Source organism: Scleropages formosus, chromosome 8, assembly GCF_900964775.1.
Source record: "Scleropages formosus chromosome 8, fSclFor1.1, whole genome shotgun sequence".
Taxonomy (NCBI): domain Eukaryota; kingdom Metazoa; phylum Chordata; class Actinopteri; order Osteoglossiformes; family Osteoglossidae; genus Scleropages; species Scleropages formosus.
The window spans coordinates 1-15,468 of record NC_041813.1 but is presented as its reverse complement, the minus strand read 5'-3'; the positions used below and the strand labels follow the sequence as shown (position 1 = coordinate 15,468).

The 15,468-nt window shown below is 40.1% G+C and overlaps 1 protein-coding gene and 1 pseudogene across 1 annotated transcript; both read left to right on the top strand.

The window, feature by feature from the left end:
* The first annotated feature begins 2,210 nt into the window (after positions 1–2,210).
* On the top strand, positions 2,211–9,355 carry LOC108925795 (choline O-acetyltransferase-like; annotated as a pseudogene).
* A 1,506-nt stretch (positions 9,356–10,861) lies between these two features.
* Positions 10,862–11,300, top strand: c8h10orf53 (chromosome 8 C10orf53 homolog). Its single transcript, XM_018738037.1, has 3 exons — positions 10,862–10,955; positions 11,035–11,154; positions 11,236–11,300. The coding sequence occupies exons 1-3, from the start codon at positions 10,862–10,864 to the stop codon at positions 11,298–11,300; spliced, it is 279 nt and encodes a 92-aa protein (XP_018593553.1).
* The last annotated feature ends 4,168 nt before the right edge of the window (positions 11,301–15,468 follow it).

Sequence of the window (15,468 nt, the reverse complement as noted above, 5' to 3'; positions counted from 1 at the left end):
TTAGCAATTATTTTAAAACATATTAAATGCTGGAAAAAACCAACACAAGCAAATAACTATAACAATGTCAAATGAAAAATAGAAAAACAGGCTAAAAGTCTTAGGTCTCCACATACAGCAAACAGACTGCACTAGTTCCAACAGGATTTTAAATTATTATACGTATTTCATAACTTTTGAACTGTTCAGAAGATTGTTGTTACATTAGTGTCAGAGGGGAAGTGAAACCATGCTTGATAAGCATGAATATGGGCTGTTTATATGCCATACCCCATGGCAATGATTGCTAATCTGATGTGGAGGAGTGTGGTAGCTCTTCATGTATGTGATCGTTGAAGCTACCTTTAGAGTCTGATTCTTGTCACAAACTGCTCCATCAGAACTGCTGAACTACATAAACAAGATGAAGCAATTTGCAACATGGGAAACAGCCTCAGATTTCCTCCAGGGACATTCACTAAACTCACCTGAAAGAAATTATATTAGTTCACTGGGATTTATGCTTTCATCTTTGCTACAAAACCCTGGTTCTGTATGGGTGCTTATTACTTTTATTCTCATTTTTGTGACAAAAATTCTTCCCAACTTGCTCTGGAAGGTTAGCATCATCCAGTAAAACTCTGTGTGCATTAGCAGTGTTTGCATTTCCTAATAATAAATTTGACTATCCTGTCTGTAGTTTTCCATTCTCTATATTTCTGTGTGTCACCCCATGGCTTAAATCTCCTGTGAGTTCTTTTGCCAAATTCAGCATAGTAAATATTAATCTCAGACATTCACAATCTATGAAATTCTTAAACAGTTTTATACTATTATGTCAGCTTGGAGTTGGCATGTTCTCCTCGTATTTCTGTGGGTTTCTTCTGGTTGCTCTGGTTTCCTCCCACAGTCCAAAGACATGTTTCAAGTGAATTGGTGAGTCTAAATTGTCCTTATTGTGTTGTTTATGACTGAGGGTGCCCTGGTTTATAGATGAGTAATAAACTATAGATAGTGTACTGCTGTGTATCTAGTGTTGTGTGTTACCTTGGGTGAAAAGGTGTCAGCTGAATGCTACATGGGAGAAATAAGGTAATTTCTTTTGTGTGGGAGGGGGAGAGCGTTGCATGTCACGTGCATGGATGTGGCAGTACGAGTTTTAAGTGGGGTGAAGTACGAGACTGGAAGTTGGTAGCGGACGTGGGAAAACAGCTGCAGATGCCGCAGTGCATTGTGGTCACGGCACTGAGACCTGATATTGTGCTGTACTCCGAGGGCGCACGGATAGTGTACTTCACTGAGTTAACAATACCCCTCGAAGACGCATCAGAAGATGCCTTTGAGAGGAAGAAACTGAAGTACACTGAGTTGGCTGGTAAGGTGAAGGAGCGAGGCTGGCAGTGCGTTATTAGACCGGTGAAGATGGGTGCAGGAGGGTTTGTTGCAAAATCACGTCGCTATTGTTGGATTTTGGTTTCGGGGTCAGTCGTTCAGAGCAGCAATTAAAAGCTTGTCAGAGGTAGCAGAAAGATCCAGTCAGTGGTTGTGGATGAGGAGGCAGCAGAATGTTTGGGGGAAGCACACTTGAGCGGAGAGTACTTGCCTATGTGAACATCAAATGGTTGGAGTCTTGTCACCTCCATATGCTGATGTGGTGTGTTGGTTGCTTTGTTGGTGGTTAACGTATGGCTGGGGTGGGAAGTCCTTTGGTGGGTGAAGTTGCCGGGATGGCACTGTGGGCATAGGGGGGGGGGGTAGGTCTGGGATGCCAGATCTCGTCGTTGAGCCTTCTGGAGGTGTCGTGGGCTGAATTCAATGAAACATCAACGAAGGAAGGTGCCCACTTGACAACCCCAACGAAGTGCTCGCGGTGGCTCCCGGCAACGAGGATGGTGCTTGCCCATGATGTGGGCTGATTTTTATTCATTTTTTTTAAGGGGAGGGAACTGTTTGGTGGGGGGTGAGGGGTATGTGGGGTTTTGGGAGGGGTAGAGTACTGGTAGCGTGGTTGGTTTGTGTCCAGCCCCCTTGATTTTGGCACGAGGGATTGAACATCTTTCCTTGTGTATTATTGCATGGAGTTCATTGTAAGTCACTTTGGAAAAAAGTATCTAAGTGAATAAATGTAAATGTCAACTAATAAAACTGTAACACAAGTCTTCAATAAGTGATCACAGTAATTTTATACAAAATCTTTGTCAACAAAAAAATTCAGTTGTATTCAGATATAGATGACCAACTTTAAAGTGAGCACAATCTGTCATGATATGCTTGACAGAGAGGATACATCTATAGAATTAGAATATGAACTTTAAAAAATCAGTGCTAGTACTATATTCAGGTTCAAGCTGTCCTAGAAAAGAAGCGTTCCTTTTGACCTGAATTTTATTCAGGAGTGAAACATATATTTGCAGAAAACGCACATCTTCAGTCTTAAGTTTTTTGGAAGGACAGAGTTTTCTGTACTTTGTGAGGAGGCTCTGGTCCTTTAGAATCTGTGTGTCACTGTTGTGAATCTTCTACCAGTTGGTTGCTGCGATTGCAGTCTTTTCTGGAGTTGAATGGAGGTCATTTCTACCAGCAGCCATCAGGATATATTGTGAGTCCTCACACCTCCAGGCAGGTAACCTGTCACTGACTGAGTGAAATTGAGCTTCCCTGTAGGCTCTTGCAATAAAATTGAATTCCTCTCAGAGATTAATAGTTATGAAACTTCATTCATTCATTCATTAAAATGAAAAGTAAAAGATAATTGAAACAGAATAGTTTGCACTGCTCATAAACATAGAGAGACCCAAATTCCAGTCTTTGACAGAGTGCTATTACAGGTCAGCAAAAGCCATACTTCTCATTTCAGGGAGGGGTTGTAGTAGCATAATAGTTAGGGCTGCTGCCTTTGAACCAAGGACTGATATCACCTGTTGTAAAAGAGGTGTTCAGCAAATCTCTTAACTTGAATCACTGCAGTAAATTTTTTTCCCCTACCTAATAAGTGATCTGCTGTGGAGATGTGGCACAGTGATTAAATTTTACTGCACTTTTGAACCCTCGCTGTTAGGTACAGGAACATCTTTTACACCACTGCTGTAAGAGTATACAACACTCACCAATGTGCCACCTTTTTTGCAACTAGAATTACACTGACCCCTCCAAGCACACTGGCACATCACTTGCATTGTCACTTTAAGTATTCTGGCTATCTATTGTTATTTATTGTTATCGTTACTGGCTTTATTTGTAGTTTTGTTTCTGTGCAGTACTATTTATTATTTTTGTTCGTATTCTGTGGAGAAGCACCTAGACCAGAATTTCATAGGATTTTGTACACAGTACCTGAACTTATAAGAATAAAGTTTGAACTGGAACTTGTATATCAGACTCTGTATGCATATGATTGGATTTAATACTGTGTAGTCTTTCAAAATGTTTCTACTGCTTGTACATACCTTTTGTTTTATTGTGCTATACAACTCTTAGACTATATACACATTGAAATGTTCCTTGGTAAAAAATTAATGAGATTTAGCCACTTTGCAGATTTCAGGGTCTTTACATTTTGAAGCAATCCTTTGTGACATAAGAATACTGAAATAATAATAAACACGACAAACAAAAAGAGGAGTTGAAAAAGCTGTTCACAGAAATTACAGTGCATGAAGTAATAAATAAAAATGTGACAGAACCAGGGAGAACAGAGGCAATTCCGTAAAGTTCTACCATTGTGTTATGTTGTATATAAAAATAAATACATTTCAGTAGGCGGTTTCATGTCTGGTTAGGTGTTGCCAAAGCTGCCAGTCCCACCTTTCAAGCAGATGTTAGACATGTACTTGAGGTGCATGGAACATCTTGTAACTGAGGAGCATTTCGAAAAGGTCTAAAGCCTTTGTAGAAAAGTTTGGAGAACCAGGCGGAACTGGGGAACTTCTACAAGAAAAGCTGCTAGCAAGGAGAGACCAAAAAATTAACTGGGTAAATCACATAACCGTATGTGAGCAACATTTTTTTTACCATTATAACAAATTAGAGCACTAATAGTTAAACATACCCTGTAAAATTTAAACATAATTATCAAGAAAGTTGTCCACCATTAAGTTTGATTTCTCATCAAAATTGATTTAAGCTTGTACATTAAATTAATTGTAGACTAAAATCTAAGTCCATTTGGAGGAAAGTATGAGCTCAAAGAATAAACAATAAAAAATAATGAGACACTCAAATAACCACATATATAATTTTCATGCTATATATTATCAACATTTAAAGTTCACACACACACACATTATCAGAACCGCTTGTCCCATACGGGGTCACGGGGAACCGGAGCCTACCCGGTAACACAGGGCGTAAGGCCAGAAGGGAGGGGACACACCCAGGACGGGACGCCAGTCCATCACAAGGCACCCCAAGCGGGACTCGAACCCCAGACCCACCGGAGAGCAGGACTGTGGTCCAACCCACTGCGCCACCGCACTCCCCCCATTTAAAGTTCATATGGCCTTAATTGCTTAACTAATGCAGTAGAATTTGTCTAATTGTATTCCCATTATGCAGATCCAGCTAATTATCATTGATTCTTATACAGCCTTTTGCAGCCTCTAGTATTGAAACATACTGTATAAAATGTTATGGCATAGTTTCAAAATATTAGGATTGCTTATATGCCAAAAATGTAATCTTCATTATATTTTACTTCCTAGGTTAATGAGTTCTGGCTTGATGATATGTACTTGAAAAACAGATTTGCATTGCCTGTCAATTCAAATCCTGCTATGGTGTTCCCAAAAGAGAACTTCAGGGACAACAATGATGCACTCAGGTACTGAAGATCGAAGTTAGTGTGCAGTGTAACTGCTATTTCTGCTATCCTTCCTGCATATTTCCTCCCAGGACATGTAAAAACAAAAGATGAGTCCATTCCCTGCTGTGACAGAAGTCCACCTGGAAAATGCATGGCGAGAACAACCTTTTCACAAATAACCCTCTTTGTGTTATTGTGTGTGTCAGTTGCTGTATGGTCCATTATGTTTTTTTTGACTGAAACACAACATTTATTCTGGTTTAATTTATTACTTTATCTGACAGCTAAAAACAAGTTTTGTTACTCCAGGACACAAATCCAACCTCGACTCATCAAAGTTATTGTTATACTGTTATATTATACTCACCGTTACACACGACACATCACAAAGAATAATTAGTGAATTCTTAGCTTTACATAATGGTCTACTAAATCACCAAAAATAATAGCTTGCTAGCATAATATACTGTATCTTGTATAAATATAATGTCGCATGTTCTAGTATACTTTGAAAATACCTTCATGAAAAGAGTTTTCACTGATATTATTTCATGGTACTTTTTTTCTTGGCTTCAGATTTGCTGCTCACCTCGTTTCGGGCATGCTGGACTATAAAGCTCTGCTTGATGAGTACGTGGAATGTGTGTGTGTAGATATATGCAGTTTCACTCAATTCAGATTAAACACATGAAATGGAATAACACTTGAATTGATAAATGTTGGTATTGTTTTCCAGATGAGCTCTACCTGTAGAATTTGCTCATGGCCAGCTTGCTGGGAGTCCCCTGTGCATGGAACAGTATTACAGACTCTTCAGCTCCTACCATGTACTAGGAGCAGAGAAGGACACCGTTGTCATTAAGAGACGGAGTGCATTGTCACAATTGGAACATATTATTGCCATCTGGAAGAATCAGGTATGACACATTTTAAAATGTTCTCAGTTTCTTTCTGATCACACACACACATTTTCAGAACCGCTTGTCCCTTATGGGGTCACGGGGAACCGGAGCCTACCCGGCAACACAGGGCGTAAGGCCGGAGGGGGAAGGGGACACACCCAGGACGGGACACCAGTCCGCCGCAAGGCACCCCAAGCGGGACTTGAACCCCAGACCCACTGGAGAGCAGGACTGCGGCCCAACCCACTGCGCCACCGCACCCCCCTCTTTCTGATCAGTTGACTAAAATGTTTATCCTGAGACAGTTGATCAGACCATCTGCATAATCCTGAACTTGCCCCAGAAGGCAAAATTGAAATATATTTTTTGCGTTGGTTGTCAAGAACTGTTAGTCAATATTTATGAAGCGTGTTTCATTTAATTTTTTTTTTTTTGTGTTTCTCTCTGCAACAGTTCTATATTTTAGATGTTGTACTAAACGTCAAACGATTAGATGAAAATGACATCTTTATTCAGCTAGAGAAAATCTTGGCAATGGAACAGGATGAGTTGGAACGGTATCCTTTCATTGGACTATTAACCTCTGATGGAAGGACAGAATGGGCTGATGCCTGGGATCAACTGATTAAAGGTTAGATATAAGTAAATGTCTGTCTTTAACATATGGTAAAAAAAGCCAAATGATGCAAAGGGAATACTAACTGTTGAACATGCTGTGGTTTCAGCCAAGTAGTACAAGTATAATTGAAAAAACTATGAACCTTTATAAAGAAGCAAAATAAATATTTCTGTGTTAATCATGTTATACTGTTGCTGTGCCAGTGTACTGGTGCTGTACTGTATATTTGTCTTCATAAGATCCCACCAACAGAGAATCAATTTGTATCATTGAGAGGTCCATGTGTGTGCTGTGTTTGGACTCCATGTGTGTGCTGTGTTTGGACAACCGCAATGACATTGAGCTGACAGATACCAACAGGGCCTTGCAAATGCTTCATGGAGGAGGGTTTGGAAAAAATGGGGGAAGTTGCTGGTACAACAAACCCATCCAGATAAAATAAAAACTGACCAGAAAACAGTTTTGAACAGTAATGAATCATAACCTTCTAAGTGCTAACTGATTTATGAAATCTTCTTCCTTTCTTGTCAAACAGTGCACATGTTTCAGTTTATTATAGGAATGGATAGTGCCTGTGGTGGTGTGTATGAACACTCTCCCTTCGAAGGAATAGTTCTTGTACAGTGCACTGAATATCAACTCAGTAACATGTAAGTAACTTGGCTGATACAAGACACAGTTCTAATAATGGACTCATAGAAATGTAGTACAGCGTGGTCACTGAAAACACTGCACCTCATTAATACTGCGTATTTCATAGCTACACCATATCCATCTAAGTACTGCTTTTTTAGACACTGACAAAACTTTAAAGTTGAAATAAAGTAAATCATATCATCTTTCTTTCTGGATTGCTGTACAAATAAGAAGGAACACATCCATGAGTATTGTCTTCTGCAGGAAGAAAGTGTATTCAACCTTGACAAAAGCATCCAGTGTACAAGATCTTCCTGCACCCAAAAGACTCCACTGGAAGTGCTCACCTGATGTCCAGGCGCTGTTGTCATCTGCTGGCAAACTACAAAGGCAATTTACCATTTCATCGCACTTCGTATGTGTATTTGTTACAGCCACCTAAGAATGGATAAAGTTAATCAGCAATGTTGACAATAAGACTTTATCTTGCCTGACCTGGTCTATTTTTTCCCCAAGGATTGTCGGAAATCTGTATTTAAATGTACACAGGTTGAAATATTATGAAACGGAATTCATTAAAAGCAGAAAATGAGTCCAGATGCTTACATCCAACTTGCCATACAGCTGGCCTTTTACAGGTAAGAATACAATATGTGGTATACAGGTGGTCCTAAGTCCCTATGCATGCTAATTATGCTATATAGTAGAAACTGTCTGTATGTTGTCCTGTGTTCTCAGCACAAATTGTAACTGTTTCCCATGTCCTTCTGAACATCCGTGAAACAAATGAAACATAAAACAGGCATAAAAAAAAACTCATGCATAAAGACTTTGTGGCCACTCTGTACATTCGCAAATACACACACACATTTTCAGAACCGCTTGTCCCATACGGGGTCGCGGGGAACCGGAGCCTACCCGGTGACACAGGGCGTAAGGCTGGAGGGGGAGGGGACATACCCAGGACGGGACGCCAGTCCATCGCAAGGCACCCCAAGCAGGACTCGAACCCCAGACCCACCGGAAAGCAGGACTGTGGTCCAACCCACTGCGCCACTGCACCCCCTCCACATTCGCAAATACTTAAAGATATAATACATTCCCATAAGATTCTGCACATTATTTAACAGTATTTAACTGATACCACAATCAGGATGTTTTAAAAACAATTTTTTAGGGTTATCGAGCACTTATAGACTGTTACAGACACTTAAGAAGTGAATTCTATCATTAACAAGCTTTGTGGTTTGTTTACTCATTTACACAGCTCAGTGCTGACAATGTATTTTAAGCTTTCTTTAGAAAATTGAACATATAACAACGGTTAGTTTATCAACTATGGTACATTGAGCCAAGAAATGGTCCTTCATCATATCAGTAGTATTTCAGTCTTTATTAGGCCTAAAACTTAACAGTAAATCCCTTTATGGAAATTGCTCAGTTTTGTCAGTATGATACCATGTCCAATAGTTCACAATGCTGCATGAGTACGAACATGTCAAGGAAACGTTATTACTGTGTCTTCAGGTACAATGGAAAGTTCGCGTCTACTTATGAAAGCACTTTGGTCTGTCGTTTTTGTGAAGGGCGAGTGGGCAACATCCGCTCTGCTACCTGAGAGGCTCTGGCATTTGCGAAGTCAATGACAGATGCAAAGTCTTCTGTCCATGTAAGTCATTTTCTGTTTCAGACATTCTAATATGCTTTGTCAAGTTTTCTTCAGTAAAACTTAGAGAGATTGATAGAGAGATTTATGTTTTTCTCATTAACTTGTGGACTCATGTTACTAGGAAGCAGAAAAGATGAAAAAGTTATGGGATGCAATAAAAGCTCAGACTAACTACAGCATTCTTGTAAGTCTTACTGACAGCTGTTTGTTGGTAAAGAATCATAATTTATTCTGTAATGTATTTCACAGGAATGCAGTGAAAGCATTCCTATTACGTCAAAGGAATTACAAGACATACCAATTATTTGTAGGCAATTACTGGAATGGCAGTCGACAATCACTTACTTGGACTAAGAGAGATTGCACAGGAGATGAATATGGAAAAGCCAGACATTTACTCTGATGAAACCTACTTCATCAGTAACCAGTTTATCCTCACAACTAGCCAGGTGGGGTATCTTAGTTTTCTGCATTTTAAACACAGGAAGATTATAAATATTCAATAGTCAATGCAATTCTTCCTCAGGTTCCCATCACTGCTGAAATGTTTTGCTGCTATGGTCTAGTAGTTCCCAACGGATACGGTGTCTGCTACAATCCACAGTCAGATTACATAATCTTCAGTGTGTCCAGTTTCCAAGATGGCAAGGAGACTTGCTCATCTGGGTTTGTGAAGGCAGGAGGAGTTTCTGGTGGAAATAAGGGATCTGTGCTGTGAGTGCAAATGCCCTAGACACCCTGCAGACTGAATGAAAGAGCTATAGTGAGAAATTACAGCTAATATTAATGTTGCCTCAGACAGATTAATTTATATATGGATCTCACATGCATCCTTTTAAAATCAGTACTGTTATTTTTGTTATATGTATACTTATTACTTTTATTTTTGTTCACCTTTATTATTAAATCATTAAGGGTGTGCTACATTTCATTGCTTTCGCTTTCTGAACATTCAAATATGCATGAGGAAACTATGATTTTGGAGGTGTCAATGTGTTGATGGTGGCTATTGTCAGCTCAGAGACTTCCAAAATATCTAAAAAAAAAAAAAAAAAAAAAAAAAAATTTCAAACACAGAAATTCTTAAATGTTTTGCACCTAACAACGACAGTAAAATAATAAAAGTAGAATGAGTGAGAAACTTAAATACAAGTATTTACATTTAAAGTAAGAGAAAGCAGATTTTCATGCAAGTGTCCACAGTAACGCAAATTATGGTAATGATGCTAAAACTATAAGCACTGTATCTATAAAGGAGTTGTTGATGTGTATATATACATACATTCACTGGAAGTTACTTTCTGTAGACATAGCACATAGGAATGCTTTGAGGCAGTTCAAGTTGTTTTTGTTGTCATTCCTCTATATAGCTTCTATACAGTGGAATGAAATGTCGTTTCTTTGGAGACCATGGTGGTGTAACACAGAACAGGAGAACAAGACAGTAAATAAATACACAGGACAGGACTTGGATGTGGACACGGGCTGTAAACTGTCGGCAGTTTGTAGCGTGTGGGGCAGAATAATATATAAGGTGTAAAAATGTGGAGGAAAATGTTACTTGGTGTTAAAGATTTTTTTTTTTGCATTATTTTTCAGTGTAATGAATGTAATTTCCAAACCGAAACAGTATTTGTACTGTGTATGTCTTGTGTTTTAGAGTAGGTGGGTACTTTACAGTAAATAATGAAAAATACAGAATATGCTTTTATTCTCGTATTTCTCACTGCTTTTATTTCTGTAATTCAGTTTGGTCCTGAATGGTCAGAGTTTAAAGTATTTTGACACAGGTCAGCCAGGGTATGAAACATCTATTAGGTATGTGGAAGTCAGGTTGTGTGTATATTGTATGAACTGTGTAATCAAATTTCTGGCCCAAATAAAACTTCTTGTGTAAACTTCATGTACAAACATGTGGCATATAACTATGAAAAATGAAGTCCATAAATATGAGGCATGAATGCCATTGTTTTGTGGGTGACACGGTGAGTGACACTGCTGTCTGACAGCGCCTGGGTGGTGCGAGAGGATGTGGGTTCAGTCCCCACTCAGTCTGTGTGGAGTTTGTGTTCTCTCTGTGTCTGTATGGGTTTCCTCCCATGTGTCTGACCTTACCTTCCAGTCACTGAATCATAACGGACTTCCTTAGCGACGGACAACTTGGCGTTGCTAAGGTAAACATAGTTGCTTCCGTGCAACTACAGTGCCAGAACAGACAAAATTAAATAAGGATAGACCTTGTTTTGATGTACATTATGCCCCTAAATTGCCTGGTCATTGTGCGATATGGTCCGTATGAGTCCTGTGGAGTTGTTGAACATAGGACTTTCCGTTTGGATGGACTTAAAGGTGGTAAAAGTTACACTATACTTTTTTAAAATAATTTTAAAGCTAATGCATAATAACCATATATACTTCATATCAGTAGCTGCATTAGAAGAGGCTGGACACCGATGTGTCTTTGAAGAGTCTCCTGACTGGAACACAATGGAGCTGCTGGTAAATGGAGAGTGTGTGTACGCTGGTAACATTAAAGACATGGATTTTGGTAAGTTTCTCTTGAATTTGGACATCTCTAATGTTGTGTCTTATTTGTGCAGATAAGTTTTTAAAGATATCACCCCTTCAGGAGGAGATGGAAAGCTTGACCCATTGTGTCAGGAAGCAGTATCAGCTGTAAATAATTCATGCTGAGAACTGAACAAGTTATATTTTTGGTAAGTAAATGTAATTTGTAACTGCATTTATGCATGTTTTATGTACCAATTTGTACTGTATCATAAAATATAAAAACAAACAGTGGCTACAGTGAAAGTGATATTAATGCTTTTGCATGTACATAAGTGTTTTATTAAAGTATGAAAATTACAAAGCTACAGTCACATATACTTTCATACCACTGTCTAGATTTCATACTGGTTTATGTGTTAACTGTATTGTATTAGGAATCCCATGGAAGCTTCCTCAAAAAATCCTACCAAAGTAAACCTACAGCATACACTCAAAAGAATATTTTCACAAGACTGCAGTACTGAAAGGAAACATTCATTTTGCAGAATAGACTCTAGAATACAAGTGGTAGGGCAGTCATCTTAAGTAGTTTTATATGCTATGATCTAGTTGTCATGCAACCTTCTGATATTTAAAATGAGAAATATATACACATTTAAATTACATTGTAGTATTCAGCTTTTCTGTCACAACCTTGGGAAAATAACCCCAGAGGACCGTAGAAGGTCATCAGAGCTAATGCCACATACATAACAAACACCTGCACTTCATTAAAACACTCTTTAAAAGAATAAGACCTATCCAGAGTGTTTGTAGAATCTCATTGAGAAACCTTGCTCCTCGCCTTTTGACTCTTGGATCTTGACCCTCACTCCTTGAACCACGACCACGATTCTTCGGTGACCTTAGCATTGACCCCACAACCCTTCGGATCTCAACCCTCACATTGGAATCGTGACCATGCCCCTTTGGACTCCGATCCTTCTCCGTTCTGTTTGAAATGTTTGTAAGAAAGGGCTCCACACTTACATTCCGTGCATTAACTCTGGGAAAGCATGACATTTTAACAGACATAAACACTGCTAAGTGTTTGTACCTTGCAAGTGTTTCCTAAATGCTAACTAGATATACATTTGCTTTCTTTTTTTGCACATGGACACAGTAAATTAACGTAAATGAATAATTTTTACATCATTTTAAGGCAAAAGCTGTATTAGAATGGTGCATGAAAACTATTTTTTTGTGCATTTCAAACACACTTTAAGAATTTTGTGTGAACTGTGTTGGCAGCTGGTGCTGCTGCAGGTTCATGGCCAACATACCTTTAGGGAGGTTATTTTCTACCAGCATGAAAAACATATATAGCTATGTTGTGTTCTTGATATCTTTGCAAAAAAAAAAAAAATCAGTAATTCATTATAGTTACTCTAGTTTAGCAAACAAATAAAAGTTACACTGGATTTATTAACACAACTGGGGCCAGAAGTTTGTTTGTGCCTTGAAATTGTTTGTAAATTCATTCACTACATCAGTCAGTAAAACCTTAATAATACCTCTTAATACCTTGATTTATTTACAAGTCAGGTTTTGTTAAAAACGTCAAAACGTTATAATTAATTAAAAAAAAAAAAATTACTGCAGTTTATTCTGTTTTCGTCAACAGCTCATTCAATGTAGGGTCTCAGTGTTCCTATACATTTTTGACTTCCGAGACGCCACTACATTTTTGGACGTCTTTCACTTATTTACTATAACTTATAAAAACAAGCATCATGCCTGTGAAAGTGCCATTAATTAAAACATGACCACGAAAGCTCATCAAACCATACAACTGCAATGGCATATATTATTTTACAACACTAGAGTAAACAATCTGAACTCCCTATGGTTCTCATTTTAATTTACTTGCTGAACACTTTTCTCATGCTCCACAAAACACTGCATCCAAAAGCACAAAGGGACAATAAAACAGTGTGTGAAACGACTATCAGAAGGGGATCTATATTAAAGTTTTAGCATTTTTTTTTCACACACACACACACACATTTTCAGAACCGCTCATCCCATACGGGGTCACGGGGGAACCGGAGCCTACCCGGTAACACAGGGCGTAAGGCCAGAGGGGCAGGGGACACACCCAGGACGGGACGCCAGTCCGTCGCAAGGCACCCCAAGCGGGACTCGAACCCCAGACCCACCGGAGAGCAGGACTGCGGTCCAACCCACTGCGCCACCGCACCCCCATTTTTTTTTCATTCAGGTCTTAACTTTCTGAATCTGTTTAGTTTTCATTCAGTCAAATAAGTTAAGTCCAACTTTTGTTCATTTAATTAAAGGATGAACTTAAAGGAAAGAAACAGAAAAGCAGAATATTACTGAAAGAAATTTTTAGTTTTGCTGTAAAAGTCTTTAAGTCTTTAACTGAAGCTCTTCATCTTAAATGCATGACAGCAAATTTTCTCCTAGAAGCTTCTGGAATGGTAATAAAATTTACCTCCTTAACACGTGGAAGTAATTGACAGGTGTAATTGACCACAATGCAGTTACAGTTATAAATCTGCTGCACCTCAACATCTGTAGTGACTGCCTTGAGGGATAAATAAAAACACACAAAAAACAACTTACATTACACACACACACACATTTTCAGAACCGCTTGTCCCATACGGGGTCGCGGGGGAACCGGAGCCTACCCGGCAACACAGGGCGTAAGGCCGGAGGGGGAGGGGACACACCCAGGACGGGACGCCAGTCCGTCGCAAGGCACCCCAAGCAAGACTCGAACCCCAGACCCACCGGAGAGCAGGACTGTGGTCCAACCCACTGCACCACCACACCCCCTCCTCAACTTACATTAATGCATGATAATTGCAACACTTAACCTTGAGTACAGATTAACATGCTGTGTAACTTAATTTGATGAAATAGAATTTAATAATTTAACTATACCTTTTGGGGGGGGGGAGTCTCTCTCTTCCAAAGCCATAAAGAACATTATACTACAAGTCACCTCTGAGATTTCAGATGAGGACCCCCCTCAATGTGTGGAAAGAGGGGCAGAAAATTTTTTTAATCTACAAAATGACATTGTAAATGTGTTTTTATTCATAGAATGCATGACAGTAATTTTTCTGCCCATTAACATCTAAAGCATTGCAATTCATAACAAAAAGCTGTTTCGATCAAAATTTGAGATGTTTTGTGCGCACAGATTAACTAGAAAAGATTTACAACTGTATAAATATTGTAGTATTGATTAAAGGAGCTCTTGCTACAGCACATCTAGGCATCTCAGTAGTGGGGGTAGGAGGACAGCAGTGGACATGGGATTAGGCACCTCTCTATTAGTACTCTATCATGAGTGACCAATTTCAATGAAGGATCCGTACTTGTACCGCTGTGTTCAGTTGAGACAATTTCCTCCAAAAGCCTATGCATGGCCCTGGAGAATTTGAATCCTATGTCCTCATTAATCAGAATCACTAAGAAAATGCACTCGCAGGATAGACATTGGAGTTGTCCTTATTTGTCTGTTCTGGTCCGGGGGGTGCAACAAGTAATATTTTATTTCATGATATAGTCTTAACTATTTACAAACACTGCTAAAATAAAGTCATCTCTAATTGCTACTTACCCCACGTCTTGGCTTCAGGCCCCATGGGCAAAGACCTGGCCACCAGGCCTGGCTCCAGAGTGGGGCCCCGGTGACTCCATACCGGGCGGGGTGAACGAGATCCTTGATTTAATAGTCATAAGGGGATTTTGAACTGCGCTTTGTCTTGTCTGTCACCTAGGACCTGTTTGGCTTGGGAGACCCTACCAGGGGCATATAGCCCCAGGCAACATAGCTCCTGAGATCATTCAGGCACTCAAACCCCTCCACCTCGGTAAGGTGGCGGTTCGCGGAGGGGAATAAGGAGGGTAAGCGCTGGAGCCCAGCTAAGGGTTTCGGATTTATGCGGGGCCGGCGCTGTGGCTTGCACAGCAGCCAGAGTTCAGCTGGGAGCTAGGGGTTTCGGGCTGGAGATGGGTCAAGGCCGCAGCCTGGGCTCCAGACTGGAGCTAGGGTTAGGGCCGGAGCTAGGGTTAGGGTTCGGGCTAGGCAAGTGCTGGAGCCCGGCTAAGGGTGTCGGCTTTTTGCGGGGCCGGCGCTGTGGCTTGGCGCAGCAGCCAGGAGTTTCAGGCTGGGAGCTAGGGTTAGGGCTGGAGATGGGGTCGGGGCCAGAGCCTGGGCTATACCTGGAGCTAGGGTTTTGGCCGGAGCTAGGGTTAGGGTTCGGGCTAGGGCAAGTGCTGGAGCCCAGCTAAGGGTTTCAGCTTCTTGTGGGGCCGGCGCTGTGGCTTGCACAGC